This window comes from Salvia hispanica, chromosome 1 (assembly GCF_023119035.1).
Source record: "Salvia hispanica cultivar TCC Black 2014 chromosome 1, UniMelb_Shisp_WGS_1.0, whole genome shotgun sequence".
Taxonomy (NCBI): domain Eukaryota; kingdom Viridiplantae; phylum Streptophyta; class Magnoliopsida; order Lamiales; family Lamiaceae; genus Salvia; species Salvia hispanica.
The window spans coordinates 7,296,879-7,310,523 of NC_062965.1; the positions used below are offsets into that span (position 1 = coordinate 7,296,879).

The 13,645-nt window shown below is 34.8% G+C and overlaps 1 protein-coding gene across 1 annotated transcript; it reads right to left on the reverse strand.

Moving 5' to 3' along the window:
• Nucleotides 1-10,021: 10,021 nt before the first annotated feature.
• On the reverse strand, nt 10,022-12,397 carry LOC125216273 (naringenin,2-oxoglutarate 3-dioxygenase-like). The gene is made up of 3 exons (XM_048117949.1): nt 12,018-12,397; nt 10,859-11,287; nt 10,022-10,475 (listed from the first exon to the last, which is right to left on the reverse strand). The coding sequence occupies exons 1-3, from the start codon at nt 12,369-12,371 to the stop codon at nt 10,194-10,196; spliced, it is 1,065 nt and encodes a 354-aa protein (XP_047973906.1). The 5' UTR covers nt 12,372-12,397; the 3' UTR covers nt 10,022-10,193.
• Between the last annotated feature and the right edge of the window lie 1,248 nt (nt 12,398-13,645).

The window sequence follows — 13,645 nt, forward strand, 5'->3', positions numbered from 1 at the left end:
AACCACAACATCTACCAAATTAACACTCCCACAGCCACATCCTCTACCAAATTAAGCAAACTATTTTCTTTTATACAATACTCCCTCGTCCCAGAAAGATTGTCCCAATTCATTTTTTACACTCGTTTTATAAAAATAATAATTAATAGGTAAAGTTGAAAGATAGTAAAATAAGAGAAAGAATAATGTAGGTAAGACTATTCTCTATATTATTCTTCCTTTTATTTTACTTTCTCTCTACTTTAACTATTTATTATTATTTTTGCAAAATAAGTGCAAAAAATAAACTGGGATACTCTTTCTGGGACGGAGAGAGTATGTAGCTTGTTTTACATTGGACCCTAAACTTTGATTTATGATGTCTTGTCATTATAAATAAAAATACCACTTCTAACTATAAATTACCATTATATGCATATCCACTCCTTAGGGCATCCACAATGGGACGCTTTAAGCGACGCCCTATGCACCGCCACATCAGCATTTTATCCTCCTCCTATTCCACCTGCAGTGGGGCGGACTATAGCCCGCCCTAAGCGACGCCCTAAGCATTTCACTATTTTGTATCTATATTTTTATGTTTGCAAATGTAAATAAAAATAATAAACAAATAAAAACAACACAATTAAAGGGAAATTCTATTTTTATTTAATTAAAAAAAAAGTTACAAAATAAGAAATAAAAAAAAGCACTAAATACAAAAAAGGAGGCTAGTCTAGAGAAGTCCCAACTTGCGGCTGAGGCCATCGATCATCCGCTGGATGCCCTCGATTTGAGCCGGGTTGGTCGCCTGTATGAGGGCGGTGTGCGCGTCCAACAACGTCCGGTAGTCGGAGGAGGCCGCCAAATCCGCGTACGCATGGGCCGCGGTCGAAGTCGCGGACGACGTCGAACTCGGGGTCGGCGACGGGGCTTGGTCAGGCGGCGCGACGGAGGAGGATGTGGCCTTGCCCTTGCCCTTGCCCTTGGCAGCCTTGACGCCAGGGGGACGCCGGGAGGACATCGGTGTGCCGGAACTCTCATCCTCGAACACCGGACTGTTGAGGTCCATCGGAGACGCGCCGCTATCGCTACTTGTATAATCATTGATGGTGCGCTTCGACGCCCTCCTCCTCGCCGCCGTCGATTGGGGAATCACTCCACCAACGAACTTCTGCTTGTCCCTCAAGAGCGCCCAGGACTGGTAGTGCTTGAAATCGCCGTACAATGAAATGTACGACTGCATCGCTTTGTCCCGCACATCCGCAAGACTCTCGCCACTGGCCTGCTCCCTCTCGCACTTCTCGTACTCCGCCGCGAATAAATTTACCTGCTTCTTTATTTGATCCCAGTGCTTGCGGAGCTGCTCCCTGTGGCGCTTGTACACGTTCGCCGGCTTGGCCGCGTTGTATTTCTCGGCGATGCGCTCCCAATACGCAGTCACCCTTTGGTTGTTGGCGTACACCGGATCCTCCGAAACATCAATCCAACATCTCGTCAAGACGATGGATTCGGGGTCGGAGTAGTTCGTCCTTCCCGAGGCGAACTCTTCACATACCTCCGTTGTAGGCAACTTCTGGGCTCGTGCCTTGGTCCGCTTCTTCTTGGTGGCGGACCCAGAAGCGGCGGCGGCGGAGGGAGCGGCGGCGGCGGGCCGGCCGCGAGGTGCGCGGCGGCGGAGGGGCGGTGTGGAGACGGTTCCATGTTGGACAGCCCGTATGAGTCGGTGGAAAAGTCGGGATCGTACTCGGCGTTGGTGTCGAATGGCCGGTATTCGTCGGGTTCTGTACCCGGCCATCGTGCACCACCGAACATCGGACTATTCGGATAATCTCTGGAATCTATTTTGCTTGAAAATGTAGTGAATTTGATGAGAGTGAAGTGAGAAAAATGAAGTGTGAAAAATGAAGTGAAAGAGGAATATATAGGTTTTGAAAATTTAATAAAATTTTAAAAAAAAACTAAACCGCGTCGCATCGTCCGTGCCCCATCGTCCGCATCGTCCGCCACTCCGCCTCGTCCACAGTGGCGGACGATGCGACGGACGATGGGTATCCTCCGCGCATCGTCCGCGGACGATGGGTTACCCATCGCCCGCCCCATTGCGGATGCCCTTAGTGCAGAATCGCAAAACTAGACTAAATATATTAGAGTTTTTAGATCTAGTATTTTATAGATGAAATGCGCAAATGTATAAATTATTTTCACCTTTATCACGAGCATATTTTACTTCAGGCCAAAGCAAATAAGTCATAACGTATTAGGAGGATTCAACTTAATTTCAGAATATATTACTTCATTCCAGTAGGTTTTTACTTCATTTTAATAGGATTATTACTTTATTCCAGTACGGACAAACGGTTTTGCCGTCGCGTACCGTTCTTTCTCTCTGCAATGTCTATTATCGCCGCCACGACACTGATAACAAAATGGAATGATAGTCTAATAGAATGGTTTAATAAGCACATAGAATGATGTAATAAACTATTTGAATGAAGTATGTGTAGAAGCATTTGAAGTCCTACTGGATGGAAGTAAGAACCTTGTCCAATGAAGTAATAACGTTTTCGAATGAAGTAATAACCTACTGGAATGAATTGTATTTTATAAAGTGAATAAAGTAAAAACCAAGTTCAATAAATTCGAATGAAGTATGTGTTGAATCATTTCAAAACCTATTCGAAGTAAGTAAAAACGTACTGTAGTTTCAAGGTTTTACGTACCGTAATAAAGTAATAAACCTACTACAATGAAGTAAAATGAGCTTGTAATGAAGACCGAAATAATTTACACATTAGCACATCTCATCAAAAAACTAGATCTAATGGTCTTAATTTGATCTTTAATTTGGTGTTTAAAATTAATTTGACATTGATCGCAATTCTCTAACTAGATGCATGGAGTATGGAAAATCATTTAAAGTTTCTAAAGAAAAGGTATTATTCTCATCAAAAATATATTTTTATAACCTTTTTCTTTAGAAAATCTAAACGTGTTTCTGTAATTTATGTACTCCCTCCGCCCCAAGATAAGTGACCTACTTTTTTTGGGCACTGGATTTAAGGCATGGTATTTAAATAAGTTAAAATGGAGAGAGTAAAGTATGAGAGAGAGAAAAGTAGAGGAGAGAAGAGAGAATAAAGTAGGTGGAGAATAAAGTAAGAGAGATGAATTTTTGCTAAAAATGGAAATAGGTCACTTATAGTGGAACACCTCAAAAAGGAATACAAGTCACTTATCTTAGAACGGAGGAAGTATTAAATTAGAAGGGAGACATCATATACTTTTATCCGTCTTAAATTTATTGGTAGGATAGGATATGCCAAATCGCATTACCATAAAGAGGTGAACAAGAATTTCACACATAAAAGATGGGCCTATTTATTTATTCTACATCAAAATTTATACTACTTTCAATAGGGATACGGTGATGCTCATAAAAAGAGGCAAACAATATTTATGTCGGTTCTACCGATATAAGCAAAAAGAAAGAGAAAATAAATTAAGGTAAATAATACTTTCTCGGTTCTTTTAAATATTGACCGCATTTGCTATTTTGGGATGTCCTTTTAAATAGATCAATTTTATTTAAAATAATGATCACATTTGTTATTTTGGGATGTCCCTTCAAAATAAATTAATAGGAGTACTATTTATGAAAAAATATTCTCTCTATTGAGATGAGTCTCATTCTCCGCTAGCAAAATCACTTTTTTTCTTTTATCTCTCTTACTTTACCAATTGTGCATTAAAACTTACGTCATTTTAAATATTTTCTATTTTTTAGAGACATAGTGAGTATTATGTATTTATTTCAATTTTATTTGTAATCATCCCTTTTTACGTAATTCAAATAATTATTTTTCATTCTTTTTCCTTATATTTGATCTTCACAAATGATCTTTGAAGTATATATAGTTCTAACGCATCCTTCTTCCTTTTTAAAGTATATGCTTCCAACGTTTTTTCATTGATTATATCATTTTGTTATTTTCATCCGTTCCTCATTAACTATTTTATTTTATTTTTACTATTTTTACTAAGTAAACTTCATATTCTACTAAAATTAATTAATTTTTACTAATTAATACTCCACCTGTCTTATAATAATATGCATTTTTAGTCGGACACGAGTTTTAATGAACAATCATTGGTAAAGTAAGAAAAGTTGAAAGTAAAAGTAATTAAAATATTGTTAATGGAGAATGAATCTTATTTCATGAGAGAATAAAGAATTTTCAAATTAAAAAAATGCATATTCTTGTGGTACATACTATAAAGAAAAAAAGTATATATTCTTGTATAACGGAGGAAATAATAGATCATAGAAATATTAGGTGAATAGTCAAAATTTTGAGAAATCATAGAATCCAAGAATCGGGAAATGGAGGAACAAAAATTGCAGATTCCAAAACTTATTCCCAAAAATACATAGAACATCAAAAACAAAGTCATTATAAAAAAAAATAAAAAAAATTGTGGCCACCTACTATTGCAGACTCAAGAGTCAAGAATACCAAAAAAGATAAACCATGGCCACAGCTTAATTTATAATTCTTGCCTTCCTTGCTGCTTCGGACATCTTGATAGCGTCTTCATCTCCTGAGCTACGTAAATTGCTTTGGATTTACAGTTTGTGTACGTGTACGTCTTCTTCAAGGAACTAATAAAACTCGAGTATTTTTTGCAGCTTTATCGTCTCAAATCTTCTTCAGCTCATGCTCTCAGTGGGAAGGCCATAAAGAATCATTTTTGTAAAAAAAGTGATATATTTGTGCATTAGTAAAAGTCAAAATCTTCTATGTAATAAAAAATATACTTGCTCGAAATTCTTGATAATAATGCTTACTCCCTCCCTCCGTCAATAAGATTTAGGAGTCCCGGTTTACCATTTTAGTTAGTCCACTATTATGAGTTATGGTTCACTTTTACTATAAATGGGTAGGTACATCACATTTTCCATTAACTCACTCCATTCACATTTTATTATAAAATAAATAGTACTATATAAAAATGAATCTCACATTCTACTATTTTCTCCCACTCACTTTCCTTTATAGTGATTAAAACTCGTGCCGAACTCAACTGAGACTCCTAAGACTACCCACATTTACAACCCTCACTCAACCCAACCTCAATAAACTTTTTAATAAAATATTTATTTCTCTTTCATCAACATAAACAACCCTCAATTTAATACTCCCTTCGTCCGTGAAAATGTTTCCCAATTTTGTCGTTTTGGTCCGTCCGCGAAATAATTATCCACTATGCTTCCATTTTTGATAATGGAGTTCACTTTCCACTAAGGCACTAACTCATACACTCACATTCTATTATAAAATTAATACTCCATATAAATGTGGAATACACGTTCCTAGGCCTGCTTAACCGGCCGGTTCCGGTTCTATCTGGTCAGGTTTGACTGGGTACCCGATTACAAATTTTCATGAATTCTGGAATCGGAACAGACCGGTTCTGGTTTGGAACTGACGGTTCTTACTCGGCCGATTCTAGTTATGAACTGGATCTGATTTGTAGTTTTAATTTTATTTTTTTTGAATTATTCAACATCTAGAATTATAGCAATTTATACCTAAAAATTCAAAGAAACACATAAAAATACAAATCGATAAGATAACAATATTCATCATTCAATATTCCAATACCTAAAAACAATAATTCAATAAATATTTAAGAAGTATAACACCTAAAAATTAAAATCAACACACGACAAAATACTAACAAGTATACACCCAAACAAATGCAGCACCATACACACACACAACATCTTAAACACATACACATAGCAGCTATACATACACACAACACCTTAAACAAACACACACACAAAGCATGTTACACGCACACACACAGCCTCAACACTGACAAACAAACGACAAATACACACACACAGCCCTATAAGATAATTGGATACTAATTAATACTCCCTCTATCCCATTAGAAATGAAACATTTTCCTTTTTGGTATGTCCCATTAAAAATGAAACGTTTCTAAAAATGGAAACAATACTCTCTCTACTTTTTCTTCTCTCTTACTTAACTCTCTCTTTATTAACTCACAAAACAACACTACATAAAATCCCGTGCCGAAAAGCAAATGTTGCATATTTAATGGGACAGAGGGAGTATCTTATAAAATCTAAAATTGAAAATCTAAAACTGATTTATTATTCGGTTCCGTGTAAGAACCGGAATCGGAATTTTTGCGAACATTAGATCGGTACCGGAACCGAAACCAAAAAATCGATTCCCGATTCCTCAATTACCCGGTCGGTTCCGGTTCTGATTCCGGATACCCGAGAATCGGAGAACCGATTAAGCAGGCCTACACGTTCCACTAACTTTTCCAGGTAAGAACCGGAAAAGTCTAAAAGTGAAAATCTAAAATTGATTTATTATTTGGTTCCGGGTAAGAACCGGAACCGGAACCGTAATTTTCGCGAACATTAGAATCGGTACCGAAACTAGAACCGGAACCAGAAAATCGATTCCCAGTTCCTCAATTACTCGGTCGGTTTCGATTCTGATTCAGGGTACCCGAGAACCGATAAAGCAGGCCTACACGTCCCACTAACTTTTTCACTCACTTTTCTTCACATACCTTAAAACACGTGCCGAATAAAGTGTGGATGACATTTTGCGGATGGAGGGGATATATAAATGTGGAACATACATTCCACTAACTTTTTTCACTCACTTTTCTTCGCCGAGTCAAATGTAAACAATATTTTGCGGACGGAGGGAGTATACCTTTCACTCCCATTAATGACCTCAACTCAACCTTGATAAAATATTTTCCACCTTACGTATTCTTCATAAATAATTAATTTGTTATTAATTTTAATATATTGTATACGTATAATTTTTTTTATAAATTTAATTAAATATAATTTACAATTACGAAAATAAGAGAAATGAAATGCAATATATTACATAAAATAAGATGAGTGTGGGTGGTTTAGAGGATTTTGATAATTTTGAAATCAAAATAAATAATTTGGATGATTTTGGATCTATAAATTTCTAGAATGCTTAATAACAACGCAAAGAAATTTATGGAAGAAAATAACTTGGATAGTGAACAAATTCAATAAAAAATATTATATAAATCAGATAAATAAATTTATTAATGAAAGTAAAAAGCTTATATGAAATTAAAAAAAGTGAATACCAATTTCTCATAAAAAAAAGAGAAAAAGAAAAAGAAAAAGTAGTGGAAAGAATGCCACATCACAAAACAATCTCCACTCATTCAACCTAAATCGGCTGACTAACAATAGTATTTCTCAATAATGTGACTAATTTCATCTCTATTTATTTTTATTTAATGACCTCTTCCGCAGTGTTGTCAATATGGGGTAGCGTAATAGCGGACAAAGAGGGTATCTTCTTTGTTGGCTAAATGTCAAATTTTAAGCAAAACATGTGATATTTGTAAGAGATTAAAGTGAGAGGGTCCCATGCTGTCGTTAATAACAAAGTAGGGCGTGCGGTGCTTAAAACGCCCAAATTTATAAACTAAACGCAATACTTTTGCCGATCCTTTTTTATGTTTTATTCATTTCTTTTTAAACACTTTTTGTATTCTATTAAACAGGCAAATACTCAAAAGGGCGTATGTGTATATTGTTGACTTTAATTATTAGTGAATTTTTAAATGCAAGAATTTGTGGAGTAGTTAATAAGCGGTGCTTAAAACGCACGAATTTAGAGTTCCTATATTTATAATTGAATAGGATTGTTGAGTATTTTGGCACATCTTTTTTATTCTTTTAAAAAGTCATGATACTAGTATAAAATTCAATTAAAAATATAGGAATTCTATTTATAATAAAACTACTAATTAATAATAACTAATTATGACCATCATTCCCCAAATAAAAGGATTACGTATAAAATAATTTAAACTAAACTATACTAACACCAAGTCTAGCTCGTCTGAAATTGTTAATCTTACAAAAAAAAAAAAAAAAACATATTAATTATTAAAGAAAGCTATTTCCAAGCGTGAAATTGTTAATCTTACAAAATAAAAAAAACATATTAATTATTAAAGAAAGCTATTTCCAAACGCAAAGTATCTTAGAATAGAAAATAGTACACCTCCGTCTCAACTAAGTTGAATCATATTCTTTTCTTGGATATCTTAATTAAGTTGAGTCATTTCTTTTTTTTAAAAATAAAAAATAAAACATATAATTATTATTTTATTCATCACATATTTTACTCTCTCTTTATCTTTCCTACTTTATCCTCTCTCCTACTTCTCAACATAATTTCTTAATTTTTGTGTCCATAAGTTTTAACTCAACTTAGTTGGGACGGAGAAAGTATGTGATCGATTCCTTCTTGGCCCTTGTTTTGAGAAAAAAAATAATAAATCCCATCTACATTATTCTCTTTTATTTTAATGTTTCTTCATTTTAACTATTTATTATCATTTTCGTTAAACACGTATCAAATAGTAGTGGATAACTTAAATAGGGACAAATGAAATATTTTAAAAAATGTGAAAATTAAAATAAAATTAACTAGTATAATTTTTGTATTTAAATTCACTAGTATAAAGATGTATAATAGAATATTCTTATATGCAAATGCCTTTTTGAGTATTTTGCTGTTTCATAGAATATAAAAAGTGTTTAAAATGAAGTGAATAAAACATAAAAAAAAAAGGGTCGGCAGAAGTGCTACGTTTAAGTTCATAAATTTGTGCGATTTAAGCGCCGCACGTTCTGCTATGTTTTTAACGACAACAGAATCCTCTCCCAAAGTGAAGTGCAAACTATATCAATCATTTTCAATATATGCATTATTAAAATAAGTAATAAACTTACAAAAAATCAATCTTTATCATATATCACCATCATAGTCATCACTATCAATTTGAATCTAATCAATCTTTATCATATATATATATATATCACCATCATCGTCATCATTATCATTTTGAATACTTCCTCTACCTTAAACAGGGCCTTACTGAATGTTAGAAATTAATTATCTTTTCGTCTCCAAATTAAGATACTTTATCAAAAATATCCAGTTAGATATTTTAAAATAGGAAACAAAAGTTGAAAACACATAATACAAATCTCAAATTACTAGGCCATGTGTAAGGCGTGTTTGTCTAAGTTTATTTTAAAATATCTTGGTGCTTATAATAAATTATAAAATTATTTTTATAGAAATTAAAATACCATAAAATTATGAAAAAACGATAAATACTCAATAGGCATGAGGCATTGATAATATGTGGAACATTGAGCTATCTGGAGTTTAAAATTTCTTCTAAATGAATGAAAATGGCGTTTTGAATTGTAATAACTGGAGGTGGCAAATGTTGGGAGGGGCGTATAGAATAATAACAAAATGAGCATGACATAAATAGAGCAATATATACATCTAAATTTTTCGTGGCATCGACACTTTTCCGAAATTTTTGCTATTACAATTAGTAGGGACACACACTTCAATTATTGCAAACAGTAGAGAAAAATTCAAAATAGTCAAAACTTCAATTATTGCAAACAGTAGAGAAATTTTTTCGTGGCTCACAAATTTGACATGCACTCTCTATTATTTTTGGTGTGATTAAATGAGGAGTTCAATTAATTCTGCTTCTTCAAATACAATTGTTCAATTTGAAAGATTTCTTTTTTCATATTGAAGTCTTCAATTTGAATTTATTTTTTTCAACTATTAAAATTGACCTTATAATGGAAGGACCTTCTAAACATAAAAATGGGAATATTATCACCAGGCCGAAAATATTTGTGCTCAACCCATAATCATATTCATTCTGTTTCATTAAATGGAACGTTATCCTTTTTAGATTGTCCCATTAAAAACAAAATATTCCTAAAATAAAAATAACACCATCACTACTTTTTCCTCCCTATTTAAAACTTTCTCTTCAATAACTCACAAATCAACCCTATATAAATCACATGCCGAAAATTAAATGTTTCGTATTTAATTTTATTAGCATTGTACACAAGATCAAAAACAAAGCTTCAAACTTTCAACAATACGTACTTTTCCATTTAATTAAGAACTTATTCATACACATAATTATAATTAAAAAAGTTACAAAGAATGTATAATCTCTGTAACATTACAAACACAAGAACATCAAACCAAAGCATATGAAAATAATTGGTACGTACTCCTTATACTCTCTCAAGCAAGAATCTATGGAAGATTTTTGCAGGTCTTATCCTTATTGTCATTCATCTCCTGTTTGGAGAGCTTCTTAAGTCGAGCGAGGTGAAGATCGTTGTTCATCTTCCTCTTGTACATCTCCATGTACGAAATGGGCTCGTCCATCACTGCCTTCTCACCTTCTTCGATCTTCACCGGATAAACCTGGGCGTTTGGGGCTGGGTTCACGAATGTTGCTATGGATAATCTGCTGCTTTTCGAGTTCACAGCTACTTGGTGATCCGCACTCTTGAACCTCCCGTTGCTCAAGTACTAAATATATAGTTCAATTCAACGACCGTCAAAACCCTCTATATATATATACTCGCTCCGACTCATTGTTCAATACATTTTTCTTTTCTCAGACATCTTATTTTAACTTAACTCACAAAATAAGACTGCATAATATTTTAACCAAACAAGAAATGTATCTGTTGCAATTTGAAAAATGTCAATTAAATTAATGGCACCTTATTGTTGTTTAATATACATAAATCCACCACTCCCAAACTCACATATTTTAGTAGTAGTACTAGTTTTTTTTATGGAATTAATCAACATTAAATACAAAATGTTTCAATCTACAACTTTTAGATAAATTGTTGCAACGAATATGGAAAAAAAAAGTAAAAGAGAGAGAATAAGAAAAAACTTACATGACCATAATCGCCAAGATTGACAACAAAAGCACCCGGGACAGGTCGGACTGTGATCCATGTGTTGCCTCCATCCCGGGTCGCCTGAAGCCCGCCCACCTGATCTTGGAGCAGTAGAGTTATCAAACCCGGATCCGTATGCCGCTTTAGACCCAATGTGAGATCCGGGCGAGGGCATTTTGGGTAGAAATTGACAACTATTTTTTGATCCATGTCAATGCATGCTTTTGAGAGAGCATCCTTCTCAAGATCCATTGCTTGTGATAAAATCTCCAGTAATTTGCATCCCAAATCCATCACCTGTCGGCTGTATTCCTCCGTCGTCTCCCGCCACCCGCTCGGCTTGTCCGGCCATCGCGAGTAGTCCCGCGCCTCCACCGGGTAAGAAAAATATGTTACTATTTCCCGCCAGTCTTGTACGACTTCTCCCTTCAACCAATAGTTTATTTTTTTATTTAATTTCCAATAAGTAATTTGTTGATGAAAATAAAAACATTTTAATTGATAAATACAAAGATTTGTATGGCTACATAATGTTGCGTGCAAATCCGAGATTATTGACTTTAGATATTAACTACCCTACGATTAGATCTACCCATACTCTGTTAGTCCTAGTAAAATAGACTAATTTTATCATTTTAGGTCATTCCCTAAAATTAGATAAAGTCTAAACATGGAAAATTTTTACCAATTACACACCACTAATAATATGGACCCTACAATTTATTAACACTATTTCCACTACTTTTTTTTTTCTCTCTCTCTTTTTTATATACTTTTTTCCATCTCTTTTTTTACTAGTTACATATTAAACTCGTGTCATTTACAAGTTTATCTATTTTTTAGAACAGATGGGGTATTTGCAAGACATTATTGTAACTACTTACCAATCAAACTACGGTTCATCGTGAGATTAACTACTACTCCGTCTGTTCGCGATTTAAAATCTCATTTTGCTATTTCGGGATGTTCGTGATTTAATGTCCCAGTTGCTTTTAAACACCATTCCACTAACTCATTTTCTTAGTTTTTTTTTCACAAAATCAAACAATTTATCGAGTCCAAGTAAAACTATAAATGACGGACTGAAAGAGTAACATCGACTCTGCATTGGTAATTTTCCAAATACTATAATATTAAAAATAAAATAAAGCAGTACCTGAAGGTGGCTAGAGACGATGAAGCCACCTTTCTTGCCACCAGACATATCAAACCTAAGTTTCTCTTGAGAAGGCAAAGCAAAGAAGTCTAGAGCTAAACTTCTCATCCTTTCAACCACACTCAAATCCACACCATGATCAACCAACTGAAATATTCCCCACTCCTCACTCGCCACCACGATCTGTCGCCACGCCTCCTCCCTCTTCTCGATTCCGGCAAATGATATCACCGGAATCTCGTCGCTGAACTGGTCGTGTGCCACCTTAGGCCTCTCCTCTTCATCCCTCATGAATTTTGGGTGGAAAGAGCCAAGTTCTGCTTGCTCACAAGGAGAAATGTGCATTTCACCCATTTTTTTTTGTAGGAATATTTGAACTCATTTTTCAACTATATAAGATTTTCATTGGATTGTTATAAGGGGTCAGGAGGTGGAAAACGTGCTCTTGTCTGAGCCTAACTTTTTTTAGTACTATAATTAGTACTTAGTAGTTATGACTTCATTAAGGTTTACCTATTTTTTAGGACAGTTAGTAAATTTTGGCCCTAGTACTGGATGACTCAACTTAAAAATCTTCAAAATAAAATAAAAGTTGGTATTGTAATACTAACATAAATTGGTATGGTGTTGACATGGAATAGGGTAATTGAGTAATCAAAACAAACAGAAACGTAAAGAGACACAAATTTACGTGGTTCACCAACGTTGTATTGGCTATGTCTACGGACAAGAACGGAGAACATATTATATTATAATTGCGATTACATATTCCAGAGTTTTGTGTCACACATGATGGGTTAGGCACAATATGACTTATAGGAACCAATAAGCAACATAGCATACCATCTAGATTACAGAATTTTGTGCCCTTATTTAGCTAGCAGTAAACCATATAGATTCAAGGCATACTAACAAATGACATACCCGATACTCATTTTGTGAGTTCTGCTACTGCAAACTCAGTAGAGCATCGGGCTGAATCAGTGAGAGCCATTTGGGGCTCGAGTGAGATCAAGAATTGAAGTGTTGGAAGTAGCCGTTGGTGTCTAAGCGGTTATAACTAATTTTGGTTTCAATAAGTTTTAGTTAGTTTTCACACTCTTGTAATCGCACACACATACATAAGCTAGATGCTTAATTGTAGAAAAACAGAGAGCACACAAATACACACGCACTTTTGATAGAGGAGCCTAACTTGTGATTAGCCATAGGCGTTTCAATTGTAGAGTGTGAGAGTCTTGTTTGTGAGCTAGATCAATAAACTCTGATACACCTTCTCCGTGGACGTAGGCAAATTCATTACCGAACCACGTAAGCCACTGTGTGTTTTAATTTTCTTGTTCAACATCCGTGAGTGTGTGAGAATGGAGGTGCAACCACAACAAGTGGGGCCGTCTGTGGGAAGCGAGTTGAGCTTTCTTTGAGTGTCTTTTCTTTTTCTTGATTGGTTTCTGGGCGGATTGAGTTCAGAGGTCAGGGTTGATAAGCTGATCTTTGAAGAAGCACACCACCTGTTCGAGAAATGTCTACAACCAAGTTTGAGGTGGAGAAATTCACCGGTAAAAATGATTTTGGCCTATGGAGGCTGAAGATGAAGACAATATTGATGCAACAAGGGCTATGGGATA